This window comes from Aquarana catesbeiana, linkage group LG09 (genome assembly GCF_042186555.1).
Source record: "Aquarana catesbeiana isolate 2022-GZ linkage group LG09, ASM4218655v1, whole genome shotgun sequence".
Taxonomy (NCBI): Eukaryota; Metazoa; Chordata; class Amphibia; order Anura; family Ranidae; genus Aquarana; species Aquarana catesbeiana.
This window is the reverse complement of record NC_133332.1, coordinates 32967308-32989224: the sequence shown is the minus strand read 5'-3', so window position 1 is coordinate 32989224 and position 21917 is coordinate 32967308. Positions and strand designations below refer to the sequence as shown.

Genomic DNA, 21917 nt, shown 5'->3' with positions numbered 1-21917 from the left:
AAAGAAGATGGGATGCTACACCACACTAAACATATCCCTGTCCCAACTTTTTTGGAAATAGGGTTGCACTTTGCCAGGTTTTTGTTGCCCTGTCCCAACTCTTCTACGTTTTTCTAACGTTTTTATTTTCTAATGTGAAAAAAAATATGGGTTTATGAGATTTGCAAATCATTGCATTCTGTTTTTATGTAGATTTTACACAACATCCCAACTTTTTTGAATATGAGGTTGTACCTTCTTCCAAGGAGGTAACATGGGTGGTTCCTCCTTCCAGACCTCCTCTACTGCCCTGGCACTTTAATTGGGACTTGCTGACCTTGCAAAGGCCTCCTTTTGAAAATATTCATGATATCCCCTTCCTGACTCTCAAAAAGCAGTCTTCCTTTCACTGCAGCTTTTATCAGTTCGTTTTTTTCTTCTCAAAAGCTGTTTTAGTGCTCCAGAAAGTTAAGATGTTACTTTGCCCTTAGTCATTCTTTCTGCAGAAGCTGGTGTTGGCTTTTCATTTGAATGAGGACATTGTTTTGCCTTCTCTGTGCTTTCATCCTTCTCAGCCTAAAGAGGTGGCTCTTCACCACTTGGATGTGGTGGGGCTGTTTGAGAGTACTTGAGTTCTACTGCCTGCGTTTGGAAGACTGTCTCGCTGTTCATTGTCCTAGAAGATCCTTGAAAAGGAAAGGCAGAATCATCCTCTACTATTTCTTGTTGGATTCGCCAGACGGTAGTTCAGGTGTATGCTCTGGTGGGCCATAAACTCCTGTTTCTGCTCATTCTACCGGGGCTCTCAGTGCCTCCTGGACATTCCATCATTCTGTCTCTGTTGTTCAGGTTTGCAAGGTGGCTACCTGCTCATTTGTTCACACTTTTACCAAGTTTTACAAAGTTGATGTGACTGCCTCAGTGGATGCCAGTTTTGGTTGGAAAGTTCTGTAGGAGAAAGTTTGAGTTCTGCCAGGTTGAGGTTCTTTTTGTTTGGCTCATTGGTTATGGGCCCACCCTTTTTATACCTACCACTCCTTTGGGTGCACTGTCCATTTAATGATCTGGCTATGTCCTTCAATGAAAAGAAGAGAAATTGGGATCATTGTACTCACCATAAAATCCTTTTCTCTGAGTTTGTTGAAGGACACAGCACTTGTTATCCTATTTCTGCTGGCTACTAACTGAGCTGTGTGTTGCAGTTGGGGGGTTTAGCCATCAGCAAGGGACCACCCCTAGGGCATGTTTTGTCTTTTTGGCTACACCTATCATCCTACTCCTGCAGGTGGCAATATCAAAACCATTTGTTTAATGATTTGGCTGTGTCCTTCAATGAACTCAGTTTTTTTTCTGACTAAAAAGCCCTTTCCATTGCTTTCAAGGTGTCCATACACTTCCAGATTATCAATATTAGATTAGTTTAGTCTTAATATACCAGCAGTGGTCTATGACTTATAGGGCGTACACACGGTCGGACTTTGTTCGGACATTCCGACAACAAAATCCTAGGATTTTTTCCGACGGATGTTGGCTCAAACTTGTTTTGTCTACACACGGTCGCACAAAGTTGTTGGAATTTCCGATCGCCAACCACGCGGTCACGTACACCACGTACTAAGAGACTAGAAAAGGCCGGTTCAGAACCAAGCGCGGCACCCTTTGGGCTCCTTTTGCTAATCTCATGTTAGTAAAAGTTTGGTGAGAGACGATTCGCGCTTTTTCAGACTCGTGGCTTTCAGATCGTTTTATGCCGTTCAGTTTGTGCTTGTGGGTTCGTATCTGCTCTTCAGTGCGTGCAAGCAAGTTCCGCGTGACTTTAGTCATTGTATTCTTGTTCGTTCGTTACTGTTTTTCAGGTCGCTCTTCACAGGCCTTGCTGTTCTTAAGTGCGTTCTGTTACTTCGTTCTGAGCAGCCGACTGTTTTCTAGCCATGTTGCGTATGCGTACTCCTTGTAGAGTTCGTGCTGTGCGGGGGCTTGGTGTTGGGGTCCTGACCTTGACACAAGTCCAGTCCATGAACAGGGTGGGGAGGAGTTCATGGACCAAGAATTGGTTGCTTCAGCATGACCAGTTCTCTCATATGTCTTTGCTCCGTGAGAATAATCCTGATGATTTCAGGAACTTTCTCAGGATGACGGACCCCGTGTTTCACCGTTTGTTGGCTTCGCTGACCCCTTATATTAGCAGGCAGGATACCTGCATGAGGCAAGCCATCACTCCGGAGCAGAGGCTGGTCGCTACCCTGCGGTTTTTGGCCACAGGGAGAAGTCTGCAGGACTTCAAGTTCTCGACAGGCATCTCCCCCCAGGCTCTGGGGATCATTATCCCAGAGACCTGTTCTGCCATCATCCAGGTCCTGCAGAAGGAGTATATGAAGGGAAGATTTTTATACTTTAATATCACATTTTATTGTATTTAATGTTTGCTAATATATTGTATTTCTTTCCTCATTCCCTAATTACCATGATTGTAATATGCTGTGAATGTCCCCTTTGTCCTCATGCATGCTGGATTTTTATGTAATTATTATTTTAGGTCCTTCATACATATTTGGCCTTCACTAACCTCCCCAGCATGGTGTCTCCTGGCCCTATATTCACCTCATGTAGTCACTTAACAATGTATTTTATCAGCTCCATAGTAGTGCTTTACCCCAAACACCCCCTAAAATGTTTAGAAATGTTATTTTTGCTTTAAATTCTGGCAGAGTGCCAGAGGATTTTTTTTGTGGTGTCCCCAAATAATTTTTAGTAACCCTCCCTCCCCCAACTGCTAAGTCAGCTGATCCCAATTCTCTATCCTCAATCATCTATCTGACTTTGCCAAACCCATACACACTATACCCACCTCTTTAGTGCTCAGATTTATGGATGAATTCCCCAAAGCATGTAGTGCAAGGGCCTGGCTGTATACTTTCAAATGGTACTGTTTAAAGTTTTTGTATCCTATTTTTTGTATCCTATTATTATCTTGACAGGTAATAGCATAATGTCCAAATGTGCTCAAATGTGTACAGTGTGTATTTATATCTTTGTATTATGACACTTGTTACCTGTCCAGTGGGCTGCCAATAGCGTAACTAAGGAGGGGTTGTTCCAAGTAATACCCTGTATTTAGGCATTCATCTCTCAATGAAGTGAAGAGGGTTACCTGTCCAAGATTTCCACACACCCCCTATAATGTTAGAACTGGCCCATGAGAGGGGGGGGGGAATATGATAGGTGTACCTTATATTTTGGCGTTGTTAAATTCCCCTTAATAAATGCTATCTGGAGGTTGCCCCATAATGTTTGTGTCTAATCTGCTTGCCATGTTTCTGAGAAAAAATAGTAATGTTTATTGTTTTTTCCTCAACAGTTTCCTTCCACGCCACAGGAATGGCAGACTGTGGCCTCCCACTTTGCCGAGCGGTGAGACTTTCCTAACTGCGGAGGGGCAATTGATGGGAAACACGTCCACATCGTCCCACCACCAAACTCGGGGTCGTACTATTTCAACTATAAGGGGTTCAATAGTATTGTGATGTTGGCGGTGGTGTCGGCTAATTACGACTTCCTGTATGTGGACGTGGGGAAGAATGGCCGGATGTCCGATGGTGGAGTCATCGCCCAGACTGAGTTTTACAGGCGTCTCCAGAATGGCAGCTTGGACTTGCCAGCTCCAGAGGACAATGTTGAAGGACTCCCATTTGTGTTCGTTGCTGATGAAGCGTTTGCGCTGGGGGACCACCTGATGCGGCCATTCCCGATGAGGACCCTCACCCCGTAACAGAGGGTTTTTAATTACCGGCTGGCCAGAGCCCGAAGAGTGGTGGAGAACACATTTGGAATCCTGGCCAGCCGGTTCCGCCTATTTCTGACACCCATCCATATGGCGGAGTATAAACTGAACCATATTATACTTGCGTGCTGTGTTCTCCATAACTTTTTAAGGAAACATTCGGCCAACTATGCTGGCTCAGTTGGGCCTGAGGCCGGAATGATACATCAAACCACACTGACGGCGCTTGAAAGCGGCCGTCCTGGCTTGCCCTCCCTGAGTGCCCGTGATGTCCGGTTACGCTACCTGGAGTTCTTTGCGGGTAGGGGGGCTATCAATATGCCAGCAAATCTGTGAAGCCTTTTTATAATAAAACAACAAAAGAAATTCTTTGTGGACATTTACTGCTTGTGTTTGTTTTAGCTGACCCTGACAGAAATGTGTTGAGTCTAGAAAATGTCGTGATTGTGTAAACCTTATTATACAAAGCACTGTTGGCTGTTATTGACTAAAATGCAAAAACACATTTCACTACAAGTGCAGTTGCAACTGCACTGAAACTGCACTTGTAGTGCCAAGAGGATTTGCCCTTAGTAAATAACCCCCATTTTCTCAGAAAACAACAATGACATCACCCCAAAAGTGTTGTAGCGTTGAGACAATAATCCACACATTCTTGATTAACAATCTTTTTAATACCTGCACAATCACATGTGCATTTAACAAAGGTTTTTCAAACAAACCAAAATGTTTGTTGTATAACAATTTTTTGGGTAGCATTATCAAAACTCAAAATGTCCATTTTAGATAAAACAGGCCTGTGTAAAACCAACAAGAAAGACACAAATCTTGAACTTACAAACGTCACATTTGGTAGAATTTGAAGGCAATATCAGACATGAGTATTTAGGAACTGTGTTTGATATTGCGTTCAGATGGGGTGAAGTCACCCCCGGAAAAGCCAAATTTGGAAGATGCACACCAATTTACCAATGTCAACATGTGCGACCTGCCATCACGGGGGATCAAGGGATATGTTTTGGGGGAGCAACCCCTTCCTCACGCTACTTTATTATTGAGGAAGGGGTTGCACTCCCAAAACGCGTCCATTGATCTCCCGTGATGGCAGATAGCACATGTTGACACACTGTGTGCATCCTCCAAATTTGGCTTTGGAAAAAATCACAAAAACATTTAGCACATTGTAGCACACAAAAGAAGAAAGTGATTTGGAGGGGCTTTAAACTCGCCCCAAAACATCAATGATGTTTTTATTTTTTTGAATAACATCATTCATGTTTTTCTGGAGGTTTTCCAATTGTAAATTACACCCCATGATCTCCCCGATCAGGATCTGGGCACTTTCGGATGTGAAAGGATCTGGATCCACAACCTCATGATCACCTAAAAAGAGAGGAACCCCAAAATAAATTAGGTCTAAAAAAAAGACCGCCATCCATCTCTTATCTGAGCCTGTGGTTGCAGACACTCACCTGTTGTGGTGACTAGTTCCACCACGTCTTCTTCCTCCTGCTCAGATTGTGTCGGGGGGATTTCCCCTTCTTCCAGAGGGGGGGGGCTCTGGTCTCCTCGGATGAGGGATGTCCTCCGAGTCTTTTGACCCCTATGTCAAACAAAAATGGTATAATTAGCACACAGATATTTGATGGCAGAACTAGAAATAGGAAACATTGCTTGGAAGTGGGGTACAATTGTCTATTTTAGCAGAGTTTCAAGATGTAGCTTTTTTAGTGTCCTTTGTCAACCTGCAATACTTTACCTGTTTAGTACAAGCTTCACAGATGTAGCCCCCCCTATAGTATACACTGGAGCACCTGTGTGGCCCCCTAATAAAAATGGTGTTCTTGTGTAGCACACTAGTGCTCCAGTGTCCAGATGTGAAAACAGCTGCTCAGTGTCCTCTCCTTACACAGAATCTAGTTTGCATTTCATTCTAGTAACAAAGCCATCTACACAACCCAATTCTTTTAAGACAAGTATAGGACGTCAAAATGCTGGCCAAATGCATATGGCCTAAACAATGGTATTTTATAGTCCGAAAGAAAAATGTTTGATCCGAACGAATAATGTGCCCATGAAAATGAAAGTTGCCATTTTAAACTGTACAACAGTTCCTAAAAGCACATGGAGCAGCACGAACGTAATAAACATAAAGAATAGGAACACAGCACAACTACTTTTTTGCAGAACTCTCCGGATCTTTCTGTACTGCTCATGTTCTCGTAATTTGAGGTCCGACCACCGGTTCCTGAGCTGATCTTTCGATCATCGTACCCCGAAATTCCGGTGCAGACTCCTGACCACTTTCGCCATGATCTTGGCCTTTCTGATATTGGGGTTGGGGTAAGGCCCATACTTCCCGTCATAGTCGGCCTTCTTCAGGATGTCGACCATCTCCCCAAAGGACATATTTGAGTCCTTAAATCTCCTTCTGGATTGGGACGTGTCCGGATCCGGCCTTTCCTCCTCCTCGTTGCTACAATTAGCACGATCCTGCTGTGTCTCCGCCATGTGCTCCTCCCCCACTGCGCAGAACGAAAAGGGGCGGGGAATAGATTAGAAAGAACGTCAGGGGCAGGCGGAGTTACACACATGCGCAGTGTGTATAAAGCGTAACACGCGTGTGTCTTACGTACAATCTGTGAGCGGAGGAAGGAGCATCGGAGGCGCCGATCGTGATAACGAAGGTAGGATCTAAACTTGGGCCTATACTGCTTCGAAATGGAAGCCTATATTGTAACAAGATTAGGGGAGTTTGGCCTGACATTAGGGTTTGTCTTGTGTTGTGTCTTGCAGAGAAAATGGATGGGTTCAATTTCCTCCCCCTGTTCATTGACAAATATAGGGAGCTGCCCTGGCTGTGGCAGGTCAGACACCCCCACTATAACCATAAACAGAAGAGGCAGGCAGCGCTGGAGAAACTGCTGGAGTTGGTGAAGCCGGTGGTCCCCACAGCAACCATCCCCTATTTAAAAGCCAAAATTGGTGGCCTGAGGAGCACATATCTCAGGGAGCGCAAGAAGGTCACGGATTCCCAGAGGTCTGGAGCTGCAGCAGATGATGTTTATGTCCCCAGGCTGTGGTACTATGAGAGACTGCGGTTTCTGTCAGACCACACTGAAGTCAGGGAATCCCTCTCCACTCTTCCTTCCATGCTTCCTTCCACCCCAGCTGAGGCTTCCGATGTCCAAACTGGGCCTTCCAGACAGGAAGAAGTGGAGGAGCCCAGCTGGAGTCAGGTATAGCATTGTTCTACTGATTTCTGGGCAATAAATAAATTATGTTTACTAGATGTTATTATTGATCACTAATTGCTGATTGAAAGTGTTTTACATATTAATAGACAGTAGTGGGCACCCAAAATTGGGACAAGAATGAAAACTGCTGGGCTCAGAAGGATAGTCTGTTATATTTGTTAACATTCAATTTGCAGCAGTCAGGAGGTGAAAATTGTGTGTGATTGATGAATAAAAAACTAAAACTATGTCCCTTTTTCATACACAGGAAGACCTCAGCCAGGAGGAGGTTGTGGAATGTGGCAGTCAGGAGGAGGCGGGGATTAGTGGCAGCCAGGAGGAGGCGGGGCTAAGTGGCAGCCAGGAGAAGCCTGGGACCAGTCGCAGCCTGACTGAGTCTCAGGTTCCTCCCCTCCGCCTTCCATATAAAAGAGCCAGGAAGACGACTCCGAGTCCCGTGCAGGATTCTGCGTTCAGGCTGATTCAGGAGGCTTCGGCGTCCCTACGAGCCTTACCCAACTCCTGAAGAGGCCTTTGCCTGCATGGCTGCCACAAAACTGCAGGGCATGCGGGAGGGTCAACGCAGGCTCTGTGAGGACCTTATGTATAAAGTCCTACGTAAGGGGGTGAGTGGGGAACTAACACCCCAGACCGACGTGGTTGAGTTGGACCATCCTCCTCCTCCTCCTGCTGCCACAACTCCACCACCACAGCCACAGCGTGGAAGGAAGCATGGAAAGAAGACAAGAGAGTGATGGTGTGACAGAAGATGCAGTCTCTTGTATGACCACAACCTGGGGACATAGATGTCATCTGCTGCTTTCCAGATCTCTTCGACTTCTGGACCAGCCTGCCCTCCCTTAGATATGGACTCCTCAGGCCACCAATTTTGCTTAAAAATAGTTGATGTCTGCCCTGGGGGTCCAAGGCTTCACCCACTTCTGCAGTTTCTCCAGTGTTGCCTCCCTCTTTGTTTAGTTGTGAGCCCTTAATAAAATTTTTGGGGAAAGTATACTCTCCTATGTGTGTTTTCATCCAAAAAGGACAGTTTGTTGGTGACGATTCAGGTACATTTCTAACATAAAATGTGAAATAAACAAGGGACACCAACACGAAACAATCTCCTACAGATTAAATAGAACAACATATCAATGGTGTTGTGGGAACTTGTCACAAAAAACACACACAAACATTTTCAGGAGTACAAATCAAAATCCCCCCCAAAAAAAAAAAACCCTTCAAAAAAATACAAACACAAAAAAAGAATCTACATTAAAGCCAACAAAAAAAAAAAAATATGTTGTCAGATGTGAGCAATCAAAATATATTGAGGGAATGCAGATAAATAGTAACGAAATACGTTTGTGAGAAGTGTGTGTGAATATGAGCAGCAAAACTACTATATTCTTGTCACATTATAAAGAAGAAGAGAGAGCGTTGTATTAAACCATTTTTAACATTGCAGCATGACGAAAGTGCTGTATCCATTGCGAACGCTAAGTTTACCAGAATGAGCTGTTCCATGCCGGAATTTTTTCTGAGCATGCGTGGCACTTTGTGCGTCGGAACAGGCCACACACGGTCGGAATTGACGCGATCGGATTTTGTTGTCGGAAAATTTTATCTCCTGCTCTCCAACTTTGTGTGTTGGAAAATGTCCATAAGGGCATTAGCCAATGTATCCCATTGGGTAATAAATTTAAAAGAGCGAACAACCATCCTGGATGGCTTAACTCCAATGTAAAAATGCATATAAAAGCAAAGGAGAAGGCCTTCAAAAAATACAAGGTTGAGGGATCATCCTCAGCATTCAGAATTTATAAAGAATGCAATAAGAAATGTAAGGGTGCAATTAGGATGGCTAAGATAGAACATGAAAGACACATAGCGGAGGAGAGCAAAAAAAATCCCAAGAAATTCTTTAAGTATGTAAACAGTAAAAAAGGGAGGACAGACCATATTGGCCCCATAAAGAATGAGGAAGGACAACTGGTTACAAAGGATGGGGAGATGGCAAAGGTATTGAATTTATTCTTCTCCTCAGTCTTCACGAGTGAATCAGGGGGCTTCAGTAACCAAAACTGCAGTGTTTATCCTCATGACACAACACAGGAAGCACCTACATGGTTAACAGAGGATGGAATTAAAATAAGACTTGAGAAACTTAACATTAATAAATCACCGGGACCGGATGGCTTGCATCCGAGGGTACTTAGGGAACTCAGTCAGGTGATTGCCAGATCGTTGTTCCTAATTTTTACAGTCTATTGACTGGAATGGTACCAGCTGATTGGAGAAAAGCCAATGTAGCACCAATATTTAAAAAGGGCCCAAAAAACATCTCTGGGAATTACAGACCAGTTAGCCTAACATCAATAGTATGTAAACTCTTGGAGGGGATGATAAGGGACTATATACAAAATTTTAGTAATAAGAATGATATCATTAGCAGTAATCAGCATGGATTCATGAAGAATCGTTCTTGCCAAACCAATCTATTAACCTTCTATGAGGAGGTGAGTTGCCATCTAGATAAAGGAAGGCCCGTAGACGTGGTGTATCTGGATTTTGTGAAAGCATTTGACACAGTTTCCCATAAACGTTTACTGTACAAGATAAGGTCCGTTGGCATGGACCATAGGGTGAGTACATGGATTGAAAACTGGCTACAAGGGCGTGTTCAGAGGGTGGTGATAAATGGGGAGTACTCAGAATGGTCAGGGGTGGGTAGTGGGGTTCCCCAGGGTTCTGTGCTGGGACCAATCCTATTTAATTTGTTCATAAACAACCTGGAGGATGGGATAAACAGTTCAATCTCTGTATTTGCAGACGATACTAAGCTAAGCAGGGCAATAACTTCTCCGCAGGATGTGGAAATCTTGCAAAAAGACCTGAACAAATTAATGGGGTGGGCGACTACATGGCAAATGAGGTTCAATGTAGAAAAATGTAAAATAATGCATTTGGGTGGCAAAAATATGAATGCAATCTATACACTGGGGGGAGAACCTCTGGGGGAATCTAGGATGGAAAAGGACCTGGGGGTCCTAGTGGATGATAGGCTCAGCAATGGCATGCAATGCCAAGCTGCTGCTAATAAAGCAAACAGAATATTGGCATGCATTAAAAGGGGGATCAACTTCAGAGATAAAACGATAATTCTCCCGCTCTACAAGACTCTGGTCCGGCCGCACCTGGAGTATGCTGTCCAGTTCTGGGCACCAGTCCTCAGGAAGGATGTACTGGAAATGGAGCGAGTACAAAGAAGGGCAACAAAGCTAATAAAGGGTCTGGAGGATCTTAGTTATTCTCTCTGGAGAAGAGAAGCTTGTGACCCCACAATAGGGATAAAACTTTTTCGCAGAAGAGAGTTTAATAAGACTCGTGGCCACTCATTACAATTAGAAGAAAAGAGGTTTAACCTTAAACTACGTAGAGGGTTCTTTACTGTAAGAGCGGCAAGGATGTGGAATTCCCTTCCACAGGCAGTGGTCTCAGCGGGGAGCATTGATAGCTTCAAGAAACTATTAGATAATCACCTGAATGACTGCAACATACAGGGATATGTAATGAAATACTGACACATAATCACACACATAGGTTGGACTTGATGGACTTGTGTCTTTTTTCAACCTCACCTACTATATGTCCGATGGAGCCCACGCACAGTCGGAATTTCCGACAACACGCTCCGATCGGACATTTTCCATCGGAAAATCTGACCGTGTGTACGGGGCATTAGAGTAAGTATTGTGCATAATGAGTTAGTGATCATTGGCTAAGTATCAAAGAATGCCCAACAATTATTGTAAAATGTTGCCACCCATTTGTTTGTACGTGCTTCTATAATTGATCTTTTTTTTTTCTTCTTTTTCTTACAGATCCCATGAGCTGATCAAAGAGTAAAACTTCTTGTATATACTCTACCAGGGAAGCTTCATCCTGCTTCATCCTTCAAGCCTAATCTTCAGAGGAAATTGAGCATAAAACAAATGAATATGTTAAGCTATTGAACACATTAGATATAAAACTGTTAAAACCATTTGTTAGAGTTTAACCACTTACCAACCGGCCCATAGCCGAATGACGGCTGCAGGGCGGTTGGATAACTCTGGGAGGACGTACTATGACGTCCTCCCAGAATTCCCCTCTCGCGCGCCCCCTGGGGCGCGCACCCGAACAAATCCGTGATCCCGGTAAATGTAAACAGACCGGCGTCATCTGATGACGCCGGTTCCTCTCCTCCCCTCCTGTGTACTGATCGGTACACAGTGAGCGGGGAGGGGGATGGATGGATGTCTGCAGCGCTGTGGGCTGTATGTGTAGTGCCCACAGCGCTGCACAGAGACATCCATCCATCCATGCTCAGCCATCCCTCACTACTATGCAATGCTGTGCAATACTCTGCAATACCCCCACAATACTCTGCAATACCCCCACAATACTCTGCAATGCTGTGCAATACTCTGCAATGCCCCCACAATACTCTGCAATGCCTCCACCATACTCTGCAATGCCTCCACCATACTCTGCAATGCCTCCACCATACTCTGCAATGCCCCCCGCCATACTCTGCAATGCCCCCCGCCATACCCTGCCATACTCCGCAATACCCCGCAATACCCCGCCATACTCCGCCATACCCCGCCATACCCCGCCATACCCTGCCATACCCCGCCATACCCCGCCATACCCCGCCATACTCCGCAATACCCCGCAATACCCCGCCATACCCTGCCATGCTCAGCTGTACTCGGCCTCTGTATGTGGCCAGGCTGTGGAAGTCTCACACATGGGGTATCGCCGTACTCAGGAGGAGCAGGAGAATCTATTTTGGGGTGTCATTTTTGGCATGTACATGTTATGTGGTAGAAATATTGTATAAATAGACAACTTTGTGTTAAAAAAAAAAAGCGTTTTAACCGCTTCCCGCCCGCCGGCCGTCATACAACGTCCTTGACTTTGTGCGGAGATATCTGAATGATGGTTGCAGCTACAGGCATCATTCAGATATCAGCTTTTTCAGCCGGCGATTCCCTACACCATGAGAATGATCATAGCAGCTGTTCCACTGCTTGATCATTCTTACGGGAGGCGAGAGGGGACGTCCCCCCTTCCCACCGCCTTGCGGTGCTTCTACCGACTCACCGCTACGATCGAAGCCAGGATCTTTTTTTTTTTTTTTTTTTTTAATTTCAGGCTTCCCAGCCTAGAGGTGAGATGTGGGGTCTTATTGACCCCATATCTCACTGTAAAGAGGACCTGTCATGCCATATTCCTATTACAAGGATGTTTATATTCCTTGTAATAGGAATAAAAGTGGTCAAAAATTTTTTTTTTTTGGAAAAAAGCATCAAACTAAAATAAAGTAAAATGAACAATAAAAAAAAAAAAAAAAAATTTTTAAAGCGCCCCGTCCCTGTGTGCTCGCATGCAGAAACGAAAGCATACGTAAGTCCCGCCCACATATGAAAACGGTGTTCAAACCACACATGTGAGGTATCGCTGCGATCGGTAGAGCGAGAGCAATAATTTTGCCCCTAGACCTCCTCTGTAACTCAAAACATGTAACCAGTAAAAAATTTTAAAGCGTCGCCTATGGGGATTTTTGAGTAGCAAAGTTTGGCGCCATTCCACAAGCGCGTGCAATTTTGAAGGGTGACATGTTGGGTATCTATTTACTCAGCGTAACTTCATCTTTCACATTATGCAAAAACATTGGGCTAACTTTACTGTTTTGGTTTTTGTAAAGCACAAACCTTTTTTTTTTCCAAAAAAACGCGTTAAAAAAATTGCTGCGCAAATACCGTGCGAGATAAAAAGTTGCAACGACCGCCATTGTATTCTCTAGGGTCTTTGCTAAAAATACATATATGTTTTGGGGTTCTAAGTAATTTTCTAGCTAATAAATGATGATTTTTACATGTAGGAGAGAAATGTCAGAATTGGCCTGGGTGCTCCAGAACGCCTGAAGGTGCTCCCCTGCATGTTGGGCCTCTGTATGTGGCCACACTGTGTAAAAGTCTCACACATGTGGTATCACCATACTCGGGAGTAATAGCAGAATGTGTTTTGGGGTGTCATTTGTGGTATGCATATGCGGTCTGTGAGAAATACCCTGCTAATATGACAATTTTGTGGAAAAAAAAAAAGTAAAAAAAAAACCTTGATTTTGCAAAGAATTGTGGGAAAAAATGACAACTTCAAAAAACTCACCATGCATCTTTCTAAATACCTTGGAATGTCTTCTTTCCAAAAAGGGGTCATTTGGGGGGTATTTGTACTTTTCTGGCATGTTAGGGTCTCAAGAAATTAGATAGGCCGTCAGTAATTCAGGTGTGATCAATTTTCAGATATTCGCACCATAGCTTTTGGACTCTATAACTTTCAAAAAGACCAAATAATATCCACCGATTTGGGTTATTTTTACCAAAGATATGTAGCGGTATAAATTTTGGCCAAAATATATGAAGAAAAATTACTAATTTGCAAAATATTATAACAGAAATTAAGAAAAATGTATTTTTTTACAGATTTTTCGGTCTTTTTTCTTTTACGGCGCAAAAAATAAAGAACCCAGCAGTGATTAAATACCACCAAAAGAAAGCTCTATTTGTGTGAAAAAAAGGACAAAAATTACATAAAGATACAGTGTTGCATGACTGAGTAATTGTCATTCAAAATGTGAGAGCATCAAAAGCTGAAAATTGGTCTGGTTAGGAAGGGGGTTTAAGTGCCCAGTTGTCAAGTGGTTAATAATCTAAAGATCCTATGGTTCAGATCACCTATGCATCTAAAAGATTTATACTATCCATCATTATAGCGTTGGTAATTTCAAAAGAAAATGTTGCAACTTAGCAATATCTAAACCATCAGCTGAATTAAAATATGTTTCAGTGACGGATGCACTGTCCCCATCCCACAGCAGCATGTATACAAAGGACATGTATATGTGTGGGGAATGCCACAGCAGCCTATGACTAGTTGTCTGCTTTGACAGCTTCTTTGTGGGATAGCTCAGGTAGGTATGGACTCGTGTCCATACCTGTCCAAGCTCATCCCTGCTCATAATGCAGTCACCACCATGCCTAAACAAGAACTTCCCAATAATCCTTTTGTAAATAGAAATAGGTTAAGTGAATGAAACTCCAGGCAAACCGATAAATACATAGTGGAAACAAAGGACTTGCATTTCCATTCAGTCAGAACTATAATTCAGGCCACATCACCAGACAGGTGACACTACTTTTTCCTGTTTTAGGTATCCCTTTCCTACTGTTTGAATAATTTTTCAGGGCCATGATATTGATTTACTAAAGAAGGAAATAGTGGTATACTGTATGCAACTTTACAGTGTGATGGTGTTAAAAAACTGACTGAACAGAAATACAAATCCTTTGGCTGGTAAAACAATCGACATATGTATACGTCAAATCCTTATTTAGGCATTTGCTTGAAATTACTCTTTAATGCTGAACTCCGTGAAAAACAAAAATGCTTTCTAAAGCCTCATACACACAATCGGACTTTGTACAAACTTTCCCGTGGATTTTTGTACAAAGGGCGTTGGCTGTAACCTAATTAAGCATACACACAGCAGGACTTTTTCGGCAACAAACCCGAACGTAGTGACGTTTCAACGTACTGACGACACTTCAAAAAAAGGACGTTCAATTCTCCGGCGCCACCCTTTGGTCAACTTCTGTATTGTTGCCTGATCTTTGCATTGGTTCTGAGCATGTGTGTTTGTAGTTTGTACGAAAGTCCAATTGTTTTGTGTACACACGATCGGACTTTACTCCATCGGACTTTTATTTCTGGAAAGTTTGTCCGTTCGCACAGCCAACAAAAGTCAGATGAAAACTGAAAAAGTTTGTCCGATGGAGCGTACACACAGTCAGATGTTGCCTTAAAACAGCTCATTTGCATGTTTGTTAACAAAAAGTCCGATCGTGTGTAAGGGCCTTTACAGCAAAGATTAAATGCTTACTTAGGCCTATAGGACAGGAAAATACATTTTATTTACCTAAACTTCCACTCTCACAGGCTCCCTCCATGGTGCTAGACCAGTCTTTGCAGCCTCTTTTCCCTTATGCAGGTCCAGTGGTGGCCAGTGCTTAATATATTGTGGGGGTGGCAAACTAACACCAAACTTCCCTGCCGGAGACAGCCAGGAATGCGGCGATCAACCCCCCTCCAAGCGGAAGACGGATGGGACGGCGGCAATCAGGGCATCACCTGTGGAGTCAGGAGAAATGAAGACCCGGTCTGTTGATTCTCCTCCCGGGCAAACAGGAAGTGTGTCCTGAGAAACAGAGTCCTAAGAGTCCCTGGCCAATCGGGTTACAAGAACTGCTTCTTGATTGGCTGGGAGGTGAATCAGGAACACAATAGCGAGTCCACCCTTTTTTGAAAAAAAAACAAACATTGAAATCCATGCATCCGGCACCCCGCATGTAAATTAGGGGGCTGGACGCATGGATGGGGGGCGGCGTCCGTGTGTCCTGTATGAGCGGCCACCATTGCGCAGGTCCCCTGCTGATCGTAGGCATAGTCCTCCACTAAAATGTAGGGGGGTAGAGGAGAGCACCAGCTGCTGGCAGAGTGGGGATCAGGTAACAAAAGCCTAGTACACACGATCAGAAAATCATACAATAAATACCGCTTTCGAAGCAATCGTGCGATAATCTGATCGTTGGTACACAGCTTTCGAGAGCCGATCACGATAGTTTCTCTGAAATTATCTGATGGGACAAACACAAAAATTTTTCCTGTACAATACCAGATCGTATAATTTTTGTTTAATCAGTACAGTTTTCATCCAGAAAAAAATACAAATACAATGCAATACATTATATCACTTTCGGATTTTTATTCTGTGGTACAAGAATTTTCGTAACTTTAGTAACCTCTTCATTTTCAATATGAGACTAGCATGAAAAAAAAAACAGATGATCATGCATCCAATAATCTCATTGTGTGTACCAGGCTTTAAACAGCTTTTTCCAGTATCCTAGACCTTAGTGAGCTTTTAACCCTTGCGGTGCAGAGGCAACCCCGCTACAAGAAAGGATTTTTCTTTTCCCAAAGGTAAGCTTCAAGGGGAGATAATGAAAATATATATAGATGCAGTGATTGGGTCAAATGTGGCTTATTGCAAGTGCAACTAATCAGAATGTATTCACTCTTCTACCTTCAGTAAAAATGTATTGTAATTGGTTTCTCTGTATTTAATACAATTTTTATGGTAATTGTGCTCTGCAGTGCCTTAATATGCTTGAAGAGGAGTTCCAGTCAAAAAAAAAAAAAAAAATTAAAAGTCAGCAGCTACAAATACTGCAGCAGCTGACTTTTAATTGGACACTTACCTGTTCCTGGATCCAGCGATGCGGGGGATCGAAGCCCCGCTTGTCTCCCCCTCCGTTCGGCAGCGCCGGCATTGCAACTGTGAGCGCCAGGCTGTGGCTTCACAGCCTGGCACCCACTGCGCATGCGCAAGCGGCACCACGCGTCGTGATTGGCCGCTCAGTCACCTGGGACCTGTAATGGGTCCCAGATGATTGACAGGAGGGAGGGAGCAGAGCTGAGCCATATATATCCAAATGTTTTTTTGTATTTTTTTTTAGGATTTTTCATGTAGTTTTTTTTTTGGGGGTGGAACCCCACTTTAATGTCAGGCTTGACATGTAAGATGTTATGTTGGGTGTTTGTAATTCTTTTAAAAAAAATCTTACATTTCTGGGTCAATAAAAGCTTTTAAATATACAATCTTTGCTGATGTATTAAAAGAGTAAAAAACAAACAAAAAAACAACAAAAAGTAATTGCAGGATATTGTTTCTGTAGATTTAGCCAATAAACCTAAAAATATGCACATGCTACACGGGTGTTTTGGTATGCAATAGTTGTATTACTTGCTATTAAATTGCATAATCTAGAAAATTTGTATGACACAAACAGTTTTCAAGTGCCTGTTATCTTTCTTATGTGAAGTGTGATCTCTTTTTGTAACACTAAAACACAAAGCACAGATGAGAGGGTTGGTATAGTGTGCATCATCGTGCGGCTGGGAACGTAGCAGATGTAAGGGTGGCGGTACGGGTTACAGTCTGTTATCGCAGAAGGACAACTTTAGATCTACAGGGTAGGTGAGTATGTAAATTGAGGACATAGGAGGGGGTTTAAAATGGGGGTTGGGTGGGAGCAGTGGACCAAATTTCCGCCTTAACCACTTTCCAACCGCCTCCTGTATATATACGTCCAAGCAAAGTACCTGTACGTTGGTTTGAATTTGCTGCCGTGCCGGCGGCACGTGTGCGACCCTGCCGCGTGCTCTGTGCCCGTGGAACCCGCAGATTTGATGTCCGCCGGTGTCCCGTGATCGTGTCACAGAGAGGCAGAATGGGGAGATGCCTTTATAAACAAGGCATTTCCCTGTTCTGCCTAGTGGCAGGACAGTGATCTACTGCTCCCGGTCCCCAGGAGCAGTGATCACTGTTGTGTCACTCGTAGTCCAGCCCCCACACAGTTAGAATCACTCACTAGGACACGCTTAACCCCTTCCTCACCCCCTAGTGGTTAACCCCTTCCCTGCCAGTGTCATTTACACAGTAATCAGTGCAAAATAGTGTCAAAAGTGTCCGATGTGTCTGCCATAATGTCGCAGTCACGATAAAAATTGCCATTACTAATAAAAAAAAATTATAATAAAAATGCCATAAAACTATCCCCTATTTTGTAGACGCTATAACTTTTGTGCAAACCAATCAATATACGCTTATTCCAATTTTTTTTTTTTACCAAAAATATGTAGAAGAATACAAATCGGCCTAAACTGAGAAAAAAAAAATTATATATTTTTTGGGGGTATTTATTAAAGCAAAAAGTAAAAAATATTGCATTTTTTTCAAAATTGTCGCTCTTTTTTTGTTTATAGCGCAAAAAATAAAAAAACGCAGAGATGATCAAATACCACCAAAAGAAAGCTCCATTTGTGGGAAAAAAGGACATCAATTTTGTTTGGGTTCCACATCGCATGACCGCGCAATTGTCAGTTAAAGTGACACAGTGCCGAATCGCAAAAAGTGAAGTGGCTGAAGTGGTTAAAAACTCATGTGTGAGCAATATCAAAATAAATGATTTAGGCCATGCTAGGCCACTCCAAGCCTGTCACTTATGATCACTGAGCAAGATATTCCAAAGGGATGTTCCCAGTGTTCCTTAAAGCGGAGTTCCACCCAAAAGTGGAACTTCAGCTTTAAGCACTCCTCGTCCCCTTACATGCCACATTTGGCATGTCATTTCTTTTGGGGGGGGAGTGGGTGCCTATTTTAGAGTGTAACTTCCTGTTCCACTTCCTACTTCTGACTATGGGCTGCCTTGGTGACTCCTCCTCTCCCCCTCCCTCTCTGCAATCTTCTGGGACACGTCACAGGTCTCAGAAGATTGCCTGTCCACTCGAAGAGCACAGCGCGACTCATGCATGCACAGTGTGAAGCCGCAAGCTGTCACGGCTGGGTGCCCACAGTTTCAATGGAGGTGCCGTGGAGAGGAACGAGGCTTCGTGCGGCCGCATCGCTGGACCGTGGGACAGGTAAGTGTCTGTTTATTAAAAGTCAGGAGCTACACTTTTTGTAGCTGCTGACTTTTAATAACTTAAAAAAAAGCCTGGAACTCCGCTTTAATCTTGTACATGTTCCTGAAGTATATATCATGTTCCAGAGGCGTAACTAGAATCTTCAGTGCCCCGGTGCAAGAAACCATGAAGGGCCCCCACCAGGGACGTTGCTAGGTCCGCAAAAGATCTGTGGCTAGAGCCCATAGCAGCGAAGTAAAGAAAGTTATACGCTTGGGCGGGCATACACATGTATATAATATACGTGTGTGTGTGTGTATATGTATATATATATAAAATATTGTTACATATCTGAGTGCGGATCCCCCTTACATCAAGGGTCCCCAGAGAGCCTCCTCCATACATCCGGGTCCCCAGAGAGCTTCTCCTTACATCAGGGTCCCCAGAGAGCTTCCTTCCTTACATCAGGGTCCCCATAGAGCCACCCTTTACATCAGGGTCCCCAGAGAGCCTTCCCCTTACATCAGGGTCCCAAAAAACCCCTGTTAGACTTACCGGTAACAGTCTTTCTGGGACAGCTACTTGAGAGATGATCGGCTCCGCCCTCCACAGGAAACACAAATCACATACAGTTTAAAAGGCTCCTCCCTTTCCTCTGACCCTCAGTTGTTAGAAGATCAAGTAAACCTCCACCAAAAGTGCATTCGGCAGAGGAAAAAAACAGAAACTCATATAAAAACACCACCACCAGGTAAACAAGGTCAACCAGTGAAAAAAACAGAATAGGGTGGGAATATAGACGCTGTCCTGGAAGGTTCCTGGAAATACCGTTACCAGTAAGTCTAATGGGGGTTTTCCCCTCTCACTTTCCAGGACAGCTACTTGAAAGGATAAGCAAGATTCTATACCTTAGGGAGGGATGACAGCCTGAAGCACTTTCCTACCAAAGGAGAGGTCCTGGCTGGAAAGCACCTGACGCTTTGTGCGCCTCACAAATAGCTCCTCTAATCCACCTAGCAATAGAACTTTTAGAAGCTTTGGACCCCTTCTTGGGGCCACTGAACAATACCAACAGTTGGGAGGAACTCCTAAAACCACTAGACTTTTCTAGATAAAGCAGAAGACATCTTTTCACGTCTAAAAGACTAAACCTTTCCTCCACCGCATTCTTGGGAGAGGTGCAGAAACTAGGAAGTACTACCTCCTGGGACCTATGAAAGTTGGAAGAAACTTTGGGTAAATAGAAAGGATCAGGCCTAATCATTACCCTGTCCTCTAGAATCCTCAGAAAGGGGTCTTTACAGGAAAGAGACTCTAGATCAGAAATTCTTCTCCCTGACAAAATAGCCAAAAGGAAGGAAATCTTCAAAGAAATACATTTCAGGGAAGTCTCATGCAAAGGCTCAAAAGGAGCCCTTGTTAGTGCATTTAACACTAACGACAGATCCCAGGGAGGAATATGTTTGATGACCTTGGGAGTATGTCTAGATCTGGCTGAAAGGAACCCCCTGACTAAAGGATCTTTCGCTAGTCTTTTTTCTGTAAACAAAGCTAGGGCAGTAATCTGAACCCTAAGGGTGCTGACAGAGAGTCCTTTTCTACTCCCCTCTGCAAAAAATCCAATATACAGGGAGTCGAAAAAGAATCTAAGCCGGTTTTCTTTTGCCAGGAAATAAAAGTTTTCTAAACTTTCCCATAGATCTTTCTCATGGCTAACTTAGGGCTGTCCAGGATAGTTTGAATAACCCTCTCTGAACACCCCCTCAACTGTAGTATGCGCTGCTCAGCCTCCAGGCCGTCAAATGGAAGGTCTGAGGGTTTGGTTGCAACACCGATCCCTGATGGAGCAGATCCTTCTGAACTGGTAGGGGGCAGGGAGGATCTACAGAGAGGGCCTTCAGAGAGGAAAACCAACTCCTCCTGGCCACCAGGGGGCAATCAGAACAACTTCTGCCCGGTCCTGAAGAATTTTCCGAACTACTAGAGGTAAGAGGGGAAAAGGAGGGAAGGCGTAGGCCAGAGTGAAATCCCACAGGAAGGAGAGAGCATCCGTCCCCAAGGACTCAGTCTCTCTCTCTCCAGTGAGAACGCTGGCAGTTTTCTGTTGAGACTGGAGGCAAAAAGATCCACTGTGGGAAGACCCCATCTTAGCACAACCTCCTGGAACGTGCCTTGATGTAGTTCCCAACTGCTGGAACTGATGCTCACCCTGCTCAGATAGTCCGCCAGCACATTCTCTGACCCCCTGATGTGGACTGCCCTGACTGAAGTGACATTGATCTCTGCCCAAGCGACTTTGAGCGAGTGCCCCCTTGCTTGTTTATGTACGCCACAGTTGTGGCATGGTCTGAGAAAATTAATAGGTCTTTTCTGAAGGGGTCTGGAGTGTATTTGGGCCCAAGGCAACCCTGGGATGGCCGCAGTCATCAACCCTAATATCTGCATGATCCCCTGAAGGGAAGTCTGTGGGAGCAACTTGAAGGCCTGCACAGAGAGAAGAATTTTCAAAATCTTCTCTTCGGGAAGAAAAATCTTTTGGTCAACAGAGTCAATTAGATAACCCAGGAAAAGTATGCTCTGGGAGGGCACCAGGCAAGACTTTCGCTGGTTGACTTTCCACCCCAATTTCTGAAAGGTCCGTAAAACCAACTGCAGATCCTGAACAAGGGATTCTTTGTGCTGCTGAGAGACCAAAAAGGAAGGGCATTGAACTGCCAATGACTTGGCCCGTTTGGTACATGATGATAAGTGTCCTGGAGATCCAGGGTTATCATGAAGACCCCTGGCAACAACAGATTCCTTACAGAATAAATGTTCTCTATCCGGAAACGTCTGTAGACATTTGTTCAGGACATTTAAATTGATGACCAATACGAAAGCCACTGGATGCTTTCATGACCAGAAAGATGTGAGATGAAAAACCCTGGAATTTTTAAATTCCTGGAACAGGAGAAATAACCCTCTGTTTCTCACACAGAAATCAGATTCATCATGGCTTGCCATCTCTCTTGGTCTCTCGGCAGATGGGTAAGAAAAAATCTCCAGGGGGGGGGAAGACTTTTGAATTCCAACCTGTAACCCCTTTCCAATGTTTGAAGAATAAAGGAATTGTCGGAATGGGACAACCTTCCCCCTACCCCTATCTTGGCGTCACTGGGGATTTTTGGAAGGGGCTGAAGGAGCAAAAGAGCCCCCCCTTTTTGCTTGTCTTTGTTAAAAGACCACTTCTTCTTTGCCTGTTGGTTTTAAAATTAACCTTGCTTTTGGAAGCCGTAAAACAGGCCTCTTATTCTGGGGCTTATTCCTTTGGGAAGAAGGGAACAGCTTACTCTTCTCAGAGGAATGAG

At 44.0% G+C, this 21917-nt stretch overlaps 1 protein-coding gene across 3 annotated transcripts in view; it reads left to right on the top strand.

Moving 5' to 3' along the window:
• The window catches only part of LOC141107481 (SLA class II histocompatibility antigen, DQ haplotype D beta chain-like), a 224359-nt gene that overhangs the window by 19455 nt on the left and 182987 nt on the right, over nucleotides 1–21917 (top strand). Inside the window, exon 6 of one of the 3 annotated variants that reach the window (XM_073598251.1) lies at nucleotides 10878–17792. The exons of 1 other annotated variant lie outside the window; for it this stretch is intronic. In XM_073598251.1, the coding sequence (XP_073454352.1) occupies nucleotides 10878–10891 (14 nt within the window). In that variant the 3' untranslated portion in view covers nucleotides 10892–17792. Of the gene's footprint in view, nucleotides 1–3337; nucleotides 4127–10877; nucleotides 17793–21917 lie in introns of those variants that run through there. One more of the 3 variants, XM_073598248.1, reaches the window with a different exon arrangement.